General features: G+C 37.6%; 1 protein-coding gene across 10 annotated transcripts in view; it reads right to left on the bottom strand.

The window, feature by feature from the left end:
• RHOT1 (ras homolog family member T1) overlaps nt 1-17,614 on the bottom strand; it is a 61,914-nt gene that overhangs the window by 29,707 nt on the left and 14,593 nt on the right. For all 10 annotated transcript variants that reach the window (XR_009537642.1, XM_060134784.1, XM_060134787.1 and 7 more), the window contains exons 4-8: nt 16,276-16,319; nt 15,924-15,977; nt 15,716-15,768; nt 9,840-9,948; nt 9,440-9,541 (exon numbers count right to left, since the gene is read on the bottom strand). Coding sequence is in view for 9 of the 10 variants with exons in the window: in XM_060134784.1 (XP_059990767.1) it covers nt 9,440-9,541; nt 9,840-9,948; nt 15,716-15,768; nt 15,924-15,977; nt 16,276-16,319 (362 nt within the window). In the remaining variant the exon portion in view is untranslated. The remainder of the gene's footprint in view (nt 1-9,439; nt 9,542-9,839; nt 9,949-15,715; nt 15,769-15,923; nt 15,978-16,275; nt 16,320-17,614) is intronic.

Below are 17,614 nucleotides of genomic sequence, written 5' to 3'. Positions count from 1 at the left end.
TAGGCTAAGCTGAGAAGTAAATCTCTCCAGTATGAGACTGTTTCCCAAATTTTCTTGATCGTAAGATATAGCACCTGGCTGAATCAGAATAGAATCTGTATTTTTTTTTTTTTTTTTTTTTGCGGTACGCAGGCCTCTCACCAGTGCGGCCTCTCCCGTTGCGGAGCAAAGGCTCCGGACGCACAGGCCCAGCGGCCATGGCCCACGGGCCCAGTCGCTCCGCGGCATGTGGGATCCTCCCGGACCGGGGCACGAATCCACATCCCCTGCATCAGCAGGCGGACTCTCAACTACTGCGCCACCAGGGAAGCCCCTGGAATCTGTATTTTTAACAAGTACACCTAGTGACTATTATGAGGTGAATTTGGGAAATACTGAATTAAGAGCAAGTTAGAAATAAACACTCCAATTAAGGAACAGTAAACCAGGATTAAGGAAGAGTAAATCAGGGTCAGATTAAGGGATAACTCAGATTAATATTTATACCAGGGGTCAGCACTTTTTTGGTAAAGAGCTACATAGCAAATACTTTAGGCTTTGCGGGTCAACAGGCAAAATCAAGGATATCATGTAGGTACTTACATAGCAAGAGATAATCAAAGTTTTTATTAATGAAATAATAATTAATTAATGAAATTAAATAATAATTTATTAATTAAATTAAAAATATAGTAATAACTGAGTATACCTTTACTATACAGGTCTACTAATGAGAAGGATGGAATTCCTCTTAGAGGAATAACATTTGGCTTAATTAGGGTTCAAAGTTAATGTTCCCTATCTTGTAATAACCTATAATGGAATACAATCTGCAAAAAACCCCACAAAAACAAAAACAAAAAACAAATCACTATGCTATACACCCGAAACTAACACAATACTGTAAATCAACTATACTTCAATTAAAAAAAAAAGTCAGCATTCCCTATCATGAAAATCAACTGCAAGTGTTCAGCTATTAATGCTGATCTGTAATGAGATTTTACATACTTCATCTTTGAAAATGTCTTTTTGCACAGATACACACTGCCAATAGTGACACATATCTGTAAACATACAACTTTAATTGAGCACATTCATCACTTGGAAGGCATTTACAGAATCATATTTGATTTTTTTCTTGATATTGCCTGTTAACACATCATTACACTGCAGATTGATCAGTTCCAACTGAAGGCTGGGTGGAAGCTCCTCAACTGCATGGTCAAACGGATTAGGAAATTTCCTTTGTGCGTGCATTTAGGTCCAAAAAAACCAATGCTGAAATTAGAGCTCAGAATATATATCTGTTTTGCCATCTGAAAACCCACTTTTTTCTTTTCTTCTTTTGGCATGATAGGTATATACTGATAAGAAAAAAATAAAATGCCGCAGTACAGAGGTACACATGGTACATGAAATGCTGCTGCATTTGAACCATGTCAGTCCAGTTAGCAGTGCACTGAGCAGCAGTGTTATGACAGTTACCACATATAAGCTCTGTTGCAACTATGCAACTCTGCCTTTGTAACAGGAAAGTATAGACAAATATAAAGGAATGAAGGTGGTTGTGGTACAATAAAACTTATTTATCAATGGTGAAAATCTGAATGTCATATAATTTTCCCATATCTCAAAATATTATTCCTTTTGATTTTTTCCCCAATCATTAAAGAATGTAAAATGTATCTTAGCTCATAGGCTGTATACAAACAGGTGGCAGGCCAAATTTGGCCTGTGGGTCAGTTCTACAACCACTCACCTATACTATAAACTTTTCCTGAAAAAAATGCTTTCAGGAAACTTTTTTCCCCCCAGCAAACTTTCATTTCTTAAAAACTCAAATACAACAACAAAAGAAACAAATAACTCCATTAAGAAATGGGCAAAATACTCAAATAGACCTTTCTCCAAAGAAGATATACAAATGGCCAATAAGCACATGAAAAGATGTCCAACATCATTAGCCATCAAAGAAATGCAGTTCAAACAACGAGAGCTTCCCTGATGGCACAGTGGTTGAGAGTCCGCCTGCCGATGCAGGGGACACGGGTCCGTGCCCTGGTCCGGGAAGATCCTACATGCCGCGGAGTGGCTGGGCCCGTGAGCCATGGCCGCTGGGCCTGGGCGTCCGGAGCCTGTGCTCCGCAGCGGGAGAAGGCCGCAGCAGTGAGAGGCCTGCGTACCGCAAAAAAAAAAAAAAAAAACCAACAACAACAACAAAAAAAGAGATACCACTCACATCTACCAGGATAGCTATAAACAGACAAACAGAGGTGGGGGCTGGGGAATAACAAGTGTTGGCAAAGATGTGGAGAAATTGGGACTTTCATATAGTTTAGTGGTTCCTCGGTAAGTAAAACAAAATTACCATGTGACCTAGCAATTCCACTGCTAAATAGACACTCAAAACAGGGGTTCAAACTTATGTGCGAATGTTCTTAGCAGCTCTTTTACGACAGCCAAAAAGTGGAAGCAATCCAAATATCCAACAACAGATGAATGGATAAACAAAATGTGGTATATCCATAAAATGAAGTATCATTTGACCATAAAAAGGAATGAAGTACTAATAATGCTACAACGTGGATGGATGTACCTTGAAAACGTTACACTAAGTGAAAGAAGCCAGACACAGGGATTTCCCTGTTGGCACAGTGGTTAAGAATCTGCCTGCCAATGCAGGGGACATGGGTTCAAGCCCTGGCCTAGGAAGATCCCACATGCCACAGAGCAACTAAGCCCATGCATCACAGCTACTGAGCCTGTGCTCTACAGCCCACGAGCCACAACTACTGAGCCTGCGTGCCACAACTACTGAAGCCCGCATGCCTAGAGCCCGTGCTCCACAACAAGAGAAGGCACCACCATGAGAAACCCATGCACCACAACAAAGAGTAGCCCCCATTTGCCACAACTAGAGAAAGCCATGCGCAGCAACAAAAACCCAATGCAGCCAAAAATTAATTAATTAATTAATAAAAAAATAAATAGGCACAATACTCTTAGATAGCCTCATCCACCAGAGGGCAGACAGCAGAAGCAAGAAGAACTACAATTTTGCAGCCTGTGGAAGGAAAACCACATTCACAGGAAGACAGACAAAATGAAAAGGCAGAGGACTTTGTACCAGATGAAGGAACAAGATAAAACCCCAGAAAAACAACTAAATGAAGTGGAGATAGGCAACCTTCCAGAAAAAGAATTCAGAATAATGACAGTGAAGATGATCCAGGACCTCGGAAAAAGAATTGGAGGCAAAGATCGAGAAGATGCAAGAAATGTTTAACAAAGACTGGGAAGAATTAAAGAACAAACACCTAGAAGAATTAAAGAATGAACAAACAGAGATGAACAATACAATAACTGAAATGAAAAATACACTAGAAGGAATCAATAGCAGAATAACTGAGGCAGAAGAACGGATAAGTGACCTGGAAGACAGAATGGTGGAATTCACTGCTGCAGAACAGAACAAAGAAAAAAGAATGAAAAGAAATGAAAACAGCCTAAGAGACTTCTGGGACAACATGAAACACAACAACATTCGCATTATAGGGGTCCCAGAAGGAGAATAGAGAGAGAAAGGACCAGAGAAAATATTTGAAGAGATTATAGTCAAAAACTTCCCTAACATGGGAAAAGAAATAGCCACCCAAGTCCAGGAAGCGCAGAGAGTCCCAGGCAAGATAAACCCAAGGAGAAACATGCCGAGACACACAGTAATCAAATTGACAAAAATTAAAGACAAAGAAAAATTATTGAAAACAAGGGAAAAATGACAAATAACATACAAGGGAACTCCCATAAGGTTAACAGCTGATTTCTCAGCAGAAACATTACAAGCCAGAAGGGAGTGGCACGATATATTTAAAGTGATGAAAGGGAAGAACCTACAACCAAGATTACTCTACCCAGCAAGGATCTCGTTCAGATTCGATGGAGAAATCAAAAGCTTTACAGACAAGCAAAAGCTAAGAGAATTCAGCACCACCAAACCAGCTCTGCAACAAATGCTAAAGGAACTTCTCTAGGTAGGAAACACAAGAGAAGAAAAGGACCTACAAAAACAAACCCATAACAATTAAGAAAACAGTAACAGGAACATACATATTGATAATTACCTTAAACGTGAATGGATTAAATGCTCCAACCAAAACACACAGGCTCGCTGAATGAATACAAAAACAAGACCCATATATATGCTGGCTACCAGAGACCCACTTCAGACGAAGGGACACATATAGACTGAAAGTGAGGATATGGAAAAAGATATTCCATGCAAATGGAAATCAAAAGAAAGCTGGAGTAGCAATACTCATATCAGATAAAATAGACTTTAAAATAAAGAATGTTACAAGAGACAAGGAAGGACACTACATAATGATAAAGGGATCAATCCAAGAAGAAGATATAACAATTATAAATATATACGCACGCAACATAGGAGCACCTCAATACATAAGGCAACTGCTAACAGCTGTAAAAGAAGAAATCAACACTAACACAATAACAGTGGGGGACTTTAAACCTCACTTACGCCAATGGACAGATCATCCAGACAGAAAATTAATAAGGAAACACAAGCTTTAAATGACACAATAGTCCAGATAGATTTAATTGATATTTATAGGACATTCCATCCAAAAACAACAGATTACACTTTCTTTTCAAGTGCACACAGAAAATTCTCCAGGATAGATCACATCTTGGGTCACAAATCAAGCCTCAGTAAATTTAAGAAAACTGAAATCATATAAAGCATCTTTTCTGACCACAACGCTATGAGATTAGAAATCAACTGCAGGGAATAAAACGTAAAAAACACAAACACATGGAGGCTAAATAATACGTTACTAAACAACCAAGAGATCACTGAAGAAATCAAAGGGGAAATCAAAAAATACCTAGAGACAAATGACAATGAAAACACGATGATCCAAAACCTATGGGATGCAGCAAAAGCAGTTCTAAGAGAGAAGTTTATAGCAATACAAGCCTACCTCAGGAAACAAGAAAAATCTCAAATAATCAATCTAAACTTACACCTAAAGGAACTAGAGAAAGAAAAACAAACAAAACCCCAAGTTAATAGAAGGAAAGAAATGATAAAGATCAGAGCAGAAATAAATGAAATGCAAACAAAGGAAACAAAAGCAAAGATCAATAAAACTAAAAGCCGGTTCTTTGAGAAGATAAACAAAATGGTAAACCTTTAGCCAGACTCATCAAGAAAAAGAAGGAGAGGACTCAAATCAATAAAATCAGAAATGAGGACTTCCCTGGTGGCGCAGTGGTTGAGAGTCCGCCTGCCAATGCAGGGGACATGGGTTCATGCCCTGGTCCGGGAAGATCCCACATGCCGCGGAGCAGCTAGGCCTGTGAGCCATGGCTGCTGAGCCTGCGCGTCCGGAGCTTGTGCTCCGCAACGGGAGAGGCCACAACAGTGAGAGGCCAGCGTACCGCAAAAAAAAAAAAAAAAAAAAAAGAAATGAAAAAGGAGAAGTCACAATGGACACCAGAGAAATACAAAGCATCATAAGAGACTACTACAAGCAACTCTATGCCAATAAAATGGACAATCTGGAAGAAATGGACCAATTCTTAGAAAGGTATAACCTTCCAAGACTGAACCAGGAAGAAATAGAAAATATGAACAGACCAATCACAAGTAATGAAATTGAAACTGTGATTAAAAATCTTCCAACAAACAAAAGTCCAGGACCAGGTGGCTTCACAGGTGAATTCTATCAAACACGTAGAGAAGAGCTAACACCCGTCCTTCTCAAACTCTTCCAAAAAATTACAGAGGAAGGAACACTCCAAAACTCATTCTATAAGGCCACCATCACCCTGATACCAAAACCAGACAAAGATACTACAAAAAAAGAAAATTACAGACCAATACCACTGATAAATATACATGCAAAAATCCTCAGCAAAATAGTAGCAAACAGAATCCATCAACACATTAAAAGGATCATACACCACGATCAAGTGGGATCTATCCCAGGGATGCAAGGATTCTTCAATATACGCAAATCAATCAATGTGATACACCATATTAACAAACTGAAGAATAAAAACCATGTGATCATCTCAATAGATGCAGAAAAAGCTTTTGACAAAATTCAACACCCATTTATGATAAAAACTGTCCAAAAAGTGGGCACACAGGGAACCTACCTCAACATAATAAAGGCCATATACGACAAACCCACAGCAAACATCACTGTCAGTGGTGAAAAACTGAAAGCATTTCCTCTAAGATCAGGAACAAAACGAGGATGTCCACTCTCGCCACTATTATTCAACATAGTTTTGGAAGTCCTAGCCACGGCAATCAGAGAAGAAAAAGAAATACAAGGAAACAAATTGGAAAAGAAGAAGTAAAACTGTCACTGTTTGCAGATAACATGATACTATACATAGAGAGTCCTAAAGATGCCACCAGAAAACTACTAGAGCTAATCAATGAATTTGGTAAAGTTGCAGGATACAAAATTAATGCACAGAAATCTCTTGCATTCCTATACACTAACAACGAAAGATCAGAAAAAGAAATTAAGGAAACAATCCCATTCACCATTGCAACAAAAAGAATAAAATACCTAGGAATAAACCTACTTAAGGAGGTAAAAGATCTGTATGCAGAAAACTATAAGACACTGATGAAAGACATCAAAGATGACACAAACAGATGGAGAGATATATCATGTTCTTGGATTGGAAGAATCAATACTGCGAAAATGACTATACCACCCAAAGCAATCTACAGATTCAATGCAATCCCTATCAAATTACCAGTGGCATTTTGTACAGAACTAGAACAAAAAATCTTAAAATTTGTATGGAGACACAAAAGACCCCGAATAGCCAAAGTAGTCTTGAGGTAAAAAAAAAAGAGCTGGAGGAATCAGACTCCCAGACTTCAGACTACACTACAAAGCTACAGTAATCAAGACAATAGGGTACTGGCACAAAAACAGAAATATAGATCAATGTAACAGGATAGAAAGCCCAGAGATAAAGCCACGCACCTATGGTCAATTAATCTATGACAAAGGAGGCAAGGATATACAATGGAGAAGAGACAGTCTCTTCAATAAGTGGTCCTGGGAAAACTGGACAGCTACATGTAAAAGAATGAAATTAGAACACTCCCTAACACCATACACAAAAATAAACTCAAAATGGATTAGAGACCTAAATGTAAGACCAGACACTATAAACCTCTTAGAGGAAAACATAGGAAGAACACTCTTTGACATAAATCACAGCAAGATCTTTTTTGATCCACCTCCTACAGTAATGGAAATAAAAACAAAAATAAACAAGTGGGACCTAATGAAACTTAAAAGCTTTTGCACAGCAAAGGAAACTACAAACAAGACAAAAAGACAACCCTCAGAATGGGAGAAAATATTTACAAACAAATCAACTGACAAAGGATTAATCTCCAAAATATATAAACAGCTCATGCAGCTCAATATTAAAAAAACAAACAACCCAATCCAAAAATGGGCAGAAGACCTAAATAGACATTTCTCCAAAGAAGACATACAGATGGCCAAGAAGCACATGAAAAGCTGCTCAACATCACTAATTATTAGAGAAATGCAAATCAAAACTACTATGAGGTATCACCTCACACCAGTTAGAATGGGCATCATCAGAAAATCTACAAACAACAAATGCTGGAGAGGGTGTGGAGAAAAGGGAACCCTCTTGCACTGTTGGTGGGAATGTAAACTGATACAGCCACTATGGAGAACAGTATGGAGGTTCCTTAAAAAACTAAAAATAGAATCACCATATGACCCAGCAATCCCACTACTGGGCATATACCCAGAGAAAACCATAATTCAAAAAGACACATGGACCCCAATGTTCATTGCAGCAGTATTTACAATAGCCAGGTCATGGAAGCAACCTAAATGCCCATTGACAGAAGAATGGATACAGAAGATGTGGTACATATATATAATGGAATATTACTCAGCCATAAAGAGGAATGAAATTGGGTCATTTGCAGAGACGTGGATGGATCTAGAGACTGCCATATAGAATGAAGTAAGTCAGAAAGAGAAAAACAAATATCGTATATTAACGCATACATGTGGAACCTAGAAAAATGGTACAGATGAACTGGTCTGCAGGGCAGAAATAGAGACACAGATGTAGAGAACAAACGTATGGACACCAAGGGGGGAAGTGGGGGTGGGGGTGGTAGTAGGATGAATTGGGAGATTGGGATTGACATGTACATACTGATGTGTATAAAATGGATGACTAATAAGAACCTGCTGTATAAAAAATAAAATCCAAAAATAAATAAATAAATAAAAGAAGCCAGACACAGAAGACCACATATTGTATGATTCCATTTATATGAAGTGTCCAGAATATGCAAATCCATAGAGACAGAAAGAAGATTACTGGTTGCCAAAAGCTGGGGTAAGGAAGAAGGAGGGAATGGGAGTGACTGCTAGTGGGTAAAAGGTTTCTTTTGAAACGCTCTAGAGTCAGACAGTGAGGATGGACACACAATTTTGTGAATACATTAAAAATCACTGAAGAGAACACTTCAAAAGGGTGAACTTTATGGTATGTGAGTTACATCTCAATTTAAAAATTAATTTTAAAAGTCTATGGTAGGGCTTCCCTGGTGGCGCAGTGGTTGAGAGTCCGCCTGCCGATGCAGGGGACGTGAGTTCGTGCCCCGGTCCGGGAGGATCCCACATACCGCGGAGCAACTAAGCCCGTGAACCATGGCCGCTGAGCCTGCACGACGTTGGAACAGGAGAGGCCACAACAGTGAGAGGCCCGTGTACCGCAAAAAAAAAAAAAAAAAAAAGTCTACGGTAAAATATTGTTAAATTTTAAATATTTCATTAAGGAATTACTGTGTTTCTAAGCTATGGAACAAAAGGGAGTATTCAAATTGTATTACATATTGTACCCATTTCAAATAATTACACAAGTTTTTTGCTTGTATGTGTTCTTAAGTTTGTGGATTTTTTTTGATTTGAATATTATTTTATTTATTTATTTTTTATACAGCACTTTCTTATTAGTTATCTATTTTATACATATTAGTGGATATATGTCAATCCCAATCTCCCAATTCATCCCACAGATTTGTGGATTTAATTGTAGCAAAGCAAGTAGACCATTAGTTAAGTCTTTGGACTTTTTGTTGTTACAATTGCCAATTCTTCTGTTTGTTTTAATGGCACTTCCTGAAATAATATTTGATCTGGAATATTATTCTGACTATTTAACATGAATGTCTTTGAAGAAAAGTACCTAGAAAATATAACAGTATAGTAAGCAATAAATTTTAAATTTAGCAGTTTAGATGAATACTTCAGAGTTACTAAAAATCGTTTTCATAACGGAGTTACTACCTACACATTCCAGCCCCTACTAACACAGCCTGATGGGATGGAGGGTTTACCTCTTTCTCCTCTGGGCAGTACAGGGGCCCTGTAGGATGAAGAACAGCTTTCTGTGCATAATAGAAGAGCTCCGATATGTTCTTCAGATTTTTTGCTGAACACTGAAAAGGAAGTTTAAAATTTTTCACTCTGAAAGCAATTATGAGAGCTAAAAATATTTTTTAAACTATCAACATTCCTTGAAGAAACTGAAAAAAAGTGCATTTTTCTTAGTGGATAACACAATGTGACTGTTTACAAAGAGCTCAGAGGCCATCTCCAAGTTCTCTGTTTTATTTGGTTTACAAGACTTCACAAACAAATTTATTCCACCCCACATCTTCCCTCCCTCCTATTCTGAACCTCAATTTAGTGAGAACTCACCAACTATAAATTTCAAAATCCAATGATAAGGCATACCTCCACACAGGTTTCTATTTCTGTGTACTGGTTCATAATAGGAAGGATGGTCTCCATACTACTGTATTCCACCAGATCAGATTTGTTCCCAACCAATATCAAAGGCAGCCTGAAATAAACAGGGCACATTGTAATAATAAGGAAGGCAAAAGACATTAGATTTATATTTTAATGTACATTGTAACCTAGTCTAACTAATAAGATTTACTTAATCTCCTCAATATGAACCCTCTATCTTAGTCAGCCCAAGCACCCTGGAAAGCATGTTCATAATCAGCAAATATTTACTGAGTTCCTATTATAAGCCAGGGACTGTTCTAAGCATTACAGACACAAGACAGAAAAGGTCTCTGCTCACTCTCATAGTGAAAATCAGGAAATGGACAATAAGCAAATAAACAAACAAGACACTTTCCAATTCTGTTAAGTGCAATGAAGGAAATAAACAGGGGGATATGGGATAAATTAATGGGAGGGGGCTAACTCTACATGGTAATCAGGGAAAAATCTCTCTGACAAGGTGGCATTTGAGCCAAGGAGTAAAGGATGAAATGGAATCTGTTATGTGAAAATCCAAGAAAGAGCTGACTGGGAAGAATGGACAGCATGTGCAAAAGCCCCAAACTGAAAAAACATTCCCATGAGTCCAAAGAACAGAAAAATGCCAGAGTGGCTGAAGAGTACTGGTCCAAGGGGAAGAGGTATGAAATGGAGTTGGAGAGAGGAGCAAAGGCCAGACACAAAAGGAATTACAGCTGCAGTAAAGAGTGTGTGGTTTATTTTAAGTGTAAAAAGGGAAGCCACAGAAGGGTTATAAGTAGATGAATGATATGATCCAAATGATATTTTAAAATGCAGTCATTTGTTATCTTTGAGAGATACATACTGAAATATTTACAGTACAATATGATATCTGATTTGTTCAAAATGATCCCAAGGGGAGGGGTAATAAATGAAACAACACTGGCCATGAGTTGTTAATTACTGAAGCTGGATGACTGATCCAGAGGGATTCGTTATACTATTCTCTCTACTTCTGTATATGTCTGATTTTTTTTCAATAATAAAAAAGTTTTTTTATGTGATATCTTGGATTAGGGCAATGAAGGTGAAGAGGAAATATTCAGATTTGAGATATATTTTAGAAGTAGAACAAACAGGAGCAATGGGTAGATTAGATATGGAGATTGAAGGAAAACAGAAATCAAGAAAAGTAAACAGATTTTTTGTCTGGACAAAATGCGTAGAGCTTCTGAGACAGAAAAGACTTAGAAATCTGGGGGGGGGGGCGGCAGTGGGGAGTAGGCAGGGAATTAAGGATTTTGTTTTAAACAAATTAAATCTGACAGGCTTATCAGAAATCTGAATGGGGATTACCAAGGAGTACTAGCCCAGTGTAGAACAATTATTTGTACATCCCACAAGAGAGCTTAAAGGGAAAGCAAATCATCTTGCTGGAACTCCAGATTGCAAAAGAAATACTTGCAAGCATTTATTTAACCACCTAGTGTGGTTATTATGTGTAAAAGGACTGGCCCACTTCATAACCCAAATATAGATTGTTAATAGAGCCAGAAGGGTTTCCAAAAATGTGGTGCTTTACAACCAAACGTGGCTCTGAATAATTTATGGATCTTAAAAAAAAAATACACATGTCCAAGCCCTACTCCAAACCTACTGATTCTAAAACTCAAAGGGTGGAGCAAAGGCATCTATATTGTTTTAAAGTACTTCAGGCGACAGTGATGGGCACATCTGACTAAGGAGCACTGTGATAATGGTACAAGGAAGTCCTAAGTAAGAACATATGTGTAACAAATATAAACTTAAGGTATGAGGCCCACGAAAGAGGGTACTGGGAAAATGTGAAGTCCATACACTAAAGAAATAGATCACCTTGGAACAAATCAACCACAAGAGAAATAAATATGCTCACATGATTCAGGGAGGGGTAAAGGTATAGCCACCCCTGAGAAAGCGCAATTAGAGATCTCCAAATATTGAAAGCCACTTTCAGATGGCATACTAAAAGGGCCACAAGACTAGCCAGCTAGTTTCTAAAGAGCAGTTTAGGAAACTGTCATAGTAGAGCCCATTTTAAAAATTCAGTTGTTCAAGCTAGTGCTTGATAGATCCCGGCAAAACTGACTCCTCTGAAGAGTCCCTCCTGGAAACAGTTCAAGTAATCAGCAAGAAAAACAAGTGTCAGGAGCATACAGGCATCGTTTCCTCCAAGGCAGTCCTGTCCAATACAACCTTCTGTGATGACAGAAATGATCTTTATCTGTACTGTCCATTCCTGTAACCTCTAGCCACAAGTGGCTATCAAGCACTTGAAATGTGGCTGTGTCCAAGAAACTGAATTTTTCGTTTTATTTCATTTTACTTAAATTGCCACAACTGACTAGAAGCTACTGCCTCGGACAGTATAGCTCTAGAGAGCTCCTTTCAGCTTTGTCAGTAAGTCACTACAAAGTGACTTTAAAACAATGCTAATGATAAAACAATGATAAAGAGAAGCCATCAGAGATGCAAGATGTAGCACATACAATGCCATCTCAGTCACAAAGTAAATACGTGAGAGGGTGAGTCACCATGTTCATCTGTTTAGAAACAGATCTTTAGAGTTTCAAGGCATGAAAATGCCCAACTAAAAAAGAAATCTAAAAAATGAAGTAAAGGGCCAGATGTGAATAATATATAGATATTAGCCTGGTTTTCCTAACATTTAAAAAGACTCAAAGAACAAGACAAGAATGCCCACTCTCCCCACTTTTTTTCAACAAAATATTGGAAGTACTTGCCAGAAAAATTAGGCAAGAAAAAGAAATAAAAGGCACCTAAAACTGTCACTATTTGCAGAGGACATGATTTTATATATAGAAAACCCTAAAGACTTCACCAAAAAACTGTTACAACTAACAGACAAATTCAGTAAAGTGGTGGGGTACAAAATCAATACACAAAGTTTGGTTGCATTTCTATACACTAACAACAAACTATGAGAAAGAGAAATTAGGAAAACAATCCCATTTACAATTGCATCAAAAAGAATGAAATACCTAGGAATAAATTTAACCAAGGAGGTGAAAGACTTGTACACTGAAAACTGTATGTTATTGATGAAAGAAACTGAAGAAGACACAAAGAAACAGAAAAATATTCTGTGCTCATGGACTGGAAGAATTAATATTGTGAAAATGTCCATATTACCCAAAGCAATATACAGATTCAATGCAATCCTTATCAAAATTCCAATGACATTTTTCACAGAAATACATCAAGTAATCCTATTGGATGAAACTACAAAAGACCCTGAATAGCCAAAGCAATTTTGAAAAAGAACAAAAAATCTGTAGGCACCATGCACCCTGATTTCAAACTACGTAACAAAGCTATAGTAATCAAAACAGTATGGTATTCGCATTAAAACAAATACATAGATCAATGGAACCCAAACAATATGGTCAATTAATTTATGACAAAGGAGGCAGGAATATATAATAGGGAAAGGATGGTCTCTTCCACAAATGGTATTGGGAAAAGTGGACAGCCCCATGCAAAAGAATGAAACTAGACCACTATCTTACACCATACACAAAAACTAACTCAAAATGGATGTAAGACCATTTTGATCAAAGACCTGAATGTAAGACCTGAAACCATAAAACTTCAAGAAGAAAATACAGGCATAAGTTACTTGACATTGGTCTTGGTGATGAATTTTTGGATCTGGCAACAAGAGCAAAAATAAACAAGTGGGACTATATCAAACTAAAAATTTCTATTTCTACACAGCAAATGAAATCATCTACAAAATTAGAAGACAACTTACTGAATGGGGGAAAATTATTTGCAAATCATATATCAGATAAGAATTTAATATCCAAATTATACAAAGAACTCATAAAACTCAACAGCAAAAAAACCCCCAAAAATCTGATTTAAAAATGGGCAGAGGACGTGAATACAGATTTTTCCCCAAAAATATCATACAGATGGCCAAAAGGCACCTGAAAAGATGCTCAACATCACTAATCATCAGGGGAATGCAAATCAAAACTACAATGACATATCACCTCATACCTGGTAAAATGGCTATTATCAAAAAGATAAGAAATAAGAAGTGTTGGTGAGGATGTGGAGAAAACGGAACCCTCATGTACCTCTGTGCACTCTTGGTAGGAATGTAAATTGGTGCAATCACTATGGAGGTTCCTCAAAAAATTAAAAATAGAACTACCACACAATCCATCAATTCCATTTCTGGGTATTTATCTAGAGAAAACAAAAACACTAATTTGAAAAGATATATGTACCCCCATGTTCATTTACAGCACTATTTACAATAGCCAAGATAAGGAAACAACCTAGGTGTCCATCAATGGATAAACAGATAAAGAAGATGTGAATATATATACAATGGAATATTATTCAGCAATAAAAAAGAATGGAATCTTGCCGTTTTCAACAATATGGATGGACCTTGAGGGAATTAGGCTAAGCACAGTTAAGTCAGACAGAGAAAAACAAATACTGTATGATTTCACTTATATGTGGAATCTAAAAAAAAACCAAAATCATAGATACAGAGAACAGAATGGTGCTTCCCAGAGAAGTGGGTGGGAGGTGGGAGTCGGTGAAACAGGTGAAGGGGGTCAAGAGGTACAAACTTTCAGTTATAAGATGAATAAGCCACAGGGATGTAAAGCTCACCATGGTGACTATAGTCAATAATATTGTGGAGCATACTTGAAAGTAGCCAAGAGAGTAAATACTAAAAGTTAACTGTGGGAGCTTCCCTGGTGGCGCAGTGGTTGGGAGTCCGCCTGCCAATGCAGGGGACACAGGTTCGTGCCCCGGTCCGGGAGGATCCCACATGCCACGGAGTGGCTGGGCCCATGAGCCATGGCCGCTGAGCCTGTGCGTCCGGAGCCTGTGCTCCGCAACGGGAGAGGCCACAACAGTGAGAGGCCCGCGTACCACAAAAAAAAAAAAAAAAAAAATTTAAAAGTTAACTGTGTATGATGACAGATAGTAACTAGACTTATTGTGGTGACCATTTCACAACATATACAAATACTGAATCATGATGTTATACACCTGAAACCAACATAATTTTATGTCAATTATATCTCAATAAAAATTTTTTTGAAAAAGACTCAAATGCTTCACAAATAACATGTTCAATTAAACAATACCACAAGAATGTTTTGTTTCCATTTAAAGCTCAAAACATTTATACCTAGGACCACCAATCTGCTTAGAAAAAAACAGAATTTGCTTTTTCCCTATCATACATATATCTTCCAAAGAATTTCCAAGAAATCTCCCTGCATGAATTCCTAAATGAAGATCTCTATAAAGATTTTTAGAGAACTTATAAAGCACTTATACATGCATTATATTTCACTGGATTCTCAAAATAACCACATGTAGCCAAGAGAAGTATTACCCACTTACAGATGAGGAAACTAAGGCTCAATGAAGTTTTAGAGCTCATAAGAGGCCAAGCCAGATTTCCAAGGTCACTCATTTTCCTCCAAGTCCTGTGCTCTTACATATACCACATGGTGAGCAATCAATGACTTAGGGTATTGCCAATCCTCAAAAGGGCAACTCAAGAGAGAGGGCACATTATAATACCAGAGCTCTATTTTCTGCTTTGCTCTCAAATATATGCGCTGCCTCGAATAATTCCTCCCAAAAAAGGTGTGAGTGTGTAAACAGACAGACCTATAGATAAAGCACATATGGCAAACTGTTAACTAGTGGATCTAAGTGAATAGTTTACAGATGTTCATTGTACTATTTCTTGCAACTTTCCTCTAAGTTTGAAAATTTTCAATATACAAAGTTTGAGAGAAAAAAACTACCTGCTGTCTTTGTCTGTTCTTTCATTTATGAGAGGAATCCATCGACTTGTTACCTAAAATGAAAATTAACAAGAAGTAAGCCACGATGAGGATCTTCTTTGAAAAATACTCTACCTTGACCCTTAAAATTCTAAATTGAGGATCAATTTTAAAAGTGCCCCCACTGAAATTTAACAAAATATAGTGAAAAAATGTCATACATTCATACCTTATCAATAGAATGCTTGTTGTTAACAGCATAAACTATGCAGATAACGTTAGCCTACAAGAAAAATTAACAAATTGATGTCATTTTAAAATAACACAAAAGTAGCATTTAATTACCAACTAGCTAATATATTTGGGCCAAAGAAAGAACAAAATTGGAAAACTAAAACACTTAGCATGCCTCTAAGAGGAAAAGGTTCCAAAGGATTTACAGCAAAAATACATTCTCAAAGTCAGCAGTAACAATAAAGAACTGAAAAAGTCCTCTTGGTAAGTGAGAGAATGAAATGGTAGATACAGAATCATCACTGTTTTCCCACAAGAAAACCTAGAACTATTTTTTTTTAACTTACCTGTGATATTTCTTGATGAAGTTGTTCATCACTCTGTTCTGCTTCTACAAATGACAAAGTCAAAAATTTCTTTTCATATTTTAAACACTTTCATAAAAACAAATGGCCAAGCTAAAATCCATATGACACCCATCTAACATCCCACAAAACATCCCTCACCCCTCATGTCATTTACATGGTGTAGTGCCAGACAAGTGGCAAAGACAAGGGCAAGCCAGAGAAAACAGAGTTGAACTATGATAAGGAAGCTGGCTGGCACTGAGAGACAAGTCTACATGAAGATAACTCAGGCAAGGAAGAGCAGAAGGCATTGTGTGATAAATCTGGGCCGGCATCTGATCTAGAGTTGAGAAGGGACTGGGAAAAGAGATCAGAAACCCAAGTGAGAGTAAGAAGCCCAAAGAGTCTATACACACAGGGTCAAAAAGCCAGGTGAGAATCTGGGCAATATAAGCTTAAGATCTAGACAGCAGATAGAAGTAATCTTAACCAGGCCTCAGAAGCAAAACTGGACCATGATAATGAGTCAAGAATTCCCTGGGGACTTCCCTGGTGGTCCACTGAATAAGAGTCAGCACTCCCAATGCAGGGGGCCCAGGTTCGATCCCTGGATGGGGAACTAGATCCCACATGCATGCCCCAACTAAGAGTTCACGTGCCGCAACTAAGAAGCCCTCATGCCTCAACTAAAAGATCCCAAGTGCCACAACTAAGATCCCAAGTGCCACAACTAAGACCCGGAGCAGCCAAAATAAATTAAAAAAAAAAAAAAATTCCCTCACTGGCCCATATCTCTGGCTAGAACGGATCTCAATGGGTGGATATGCCTATAATCCCACAGGTGCAGGGGATAGGTGCAACATATAGCTAGAATGGAGAAGTAAACAAATGAAGACCAAAGCAATTATTGACATATTAATTTAGATCACTTTACGTTAACTGTTTCCCCCCAAAATGCATGTTATTTCTGACATACAAACTAATATCACAAATGAGTACATGGTATTTCAATTTATGCTAAAAAATTGGCCATATTTTAAATATCTTCTCAAATGTTGAGTAATCAACGTGTTAAGGCCTCAATTCTAATACTAAAGTGAATCTAAGTATGTGGCTACACATATTGAAAAAGAATAATTCTGTAAATAAAGCTAGTTATGAGACTGATTGTAGCAGAAAACATCCAACTCCCCTCAGCTTCTAGTACAGTGCTGTCCAACAGCAATATGATACAAGCCATACATGAAATTTTTAATTTTCTAGTAGTCACCTTAAACAAAGTAAAAAGGAACAGGTAAAATGACTTTTTAATTTAACCCAAAATAACAAAAATATTAAA

This window comes from Lagenorhynchus albirostris, chromosome 20, assembly GCF_949774975.1.
Source record: "Lagenorhynchus albirostris chromosome 20, mLagAlb1.1, whole genome shotgun sequence".
Lineage (NCBI taxonomy): Eukaryota > Metazoa > Chordata > Mammalia > Artiodactyla > Delphinidae > Lagenorhynchus > Lagenorhynchus albirostris.
The sequence above is the reverse complement of the archived record's forward strand: the minus strand, read 5'-3'. Positions and strand labels throughout refer to the sequence as shown.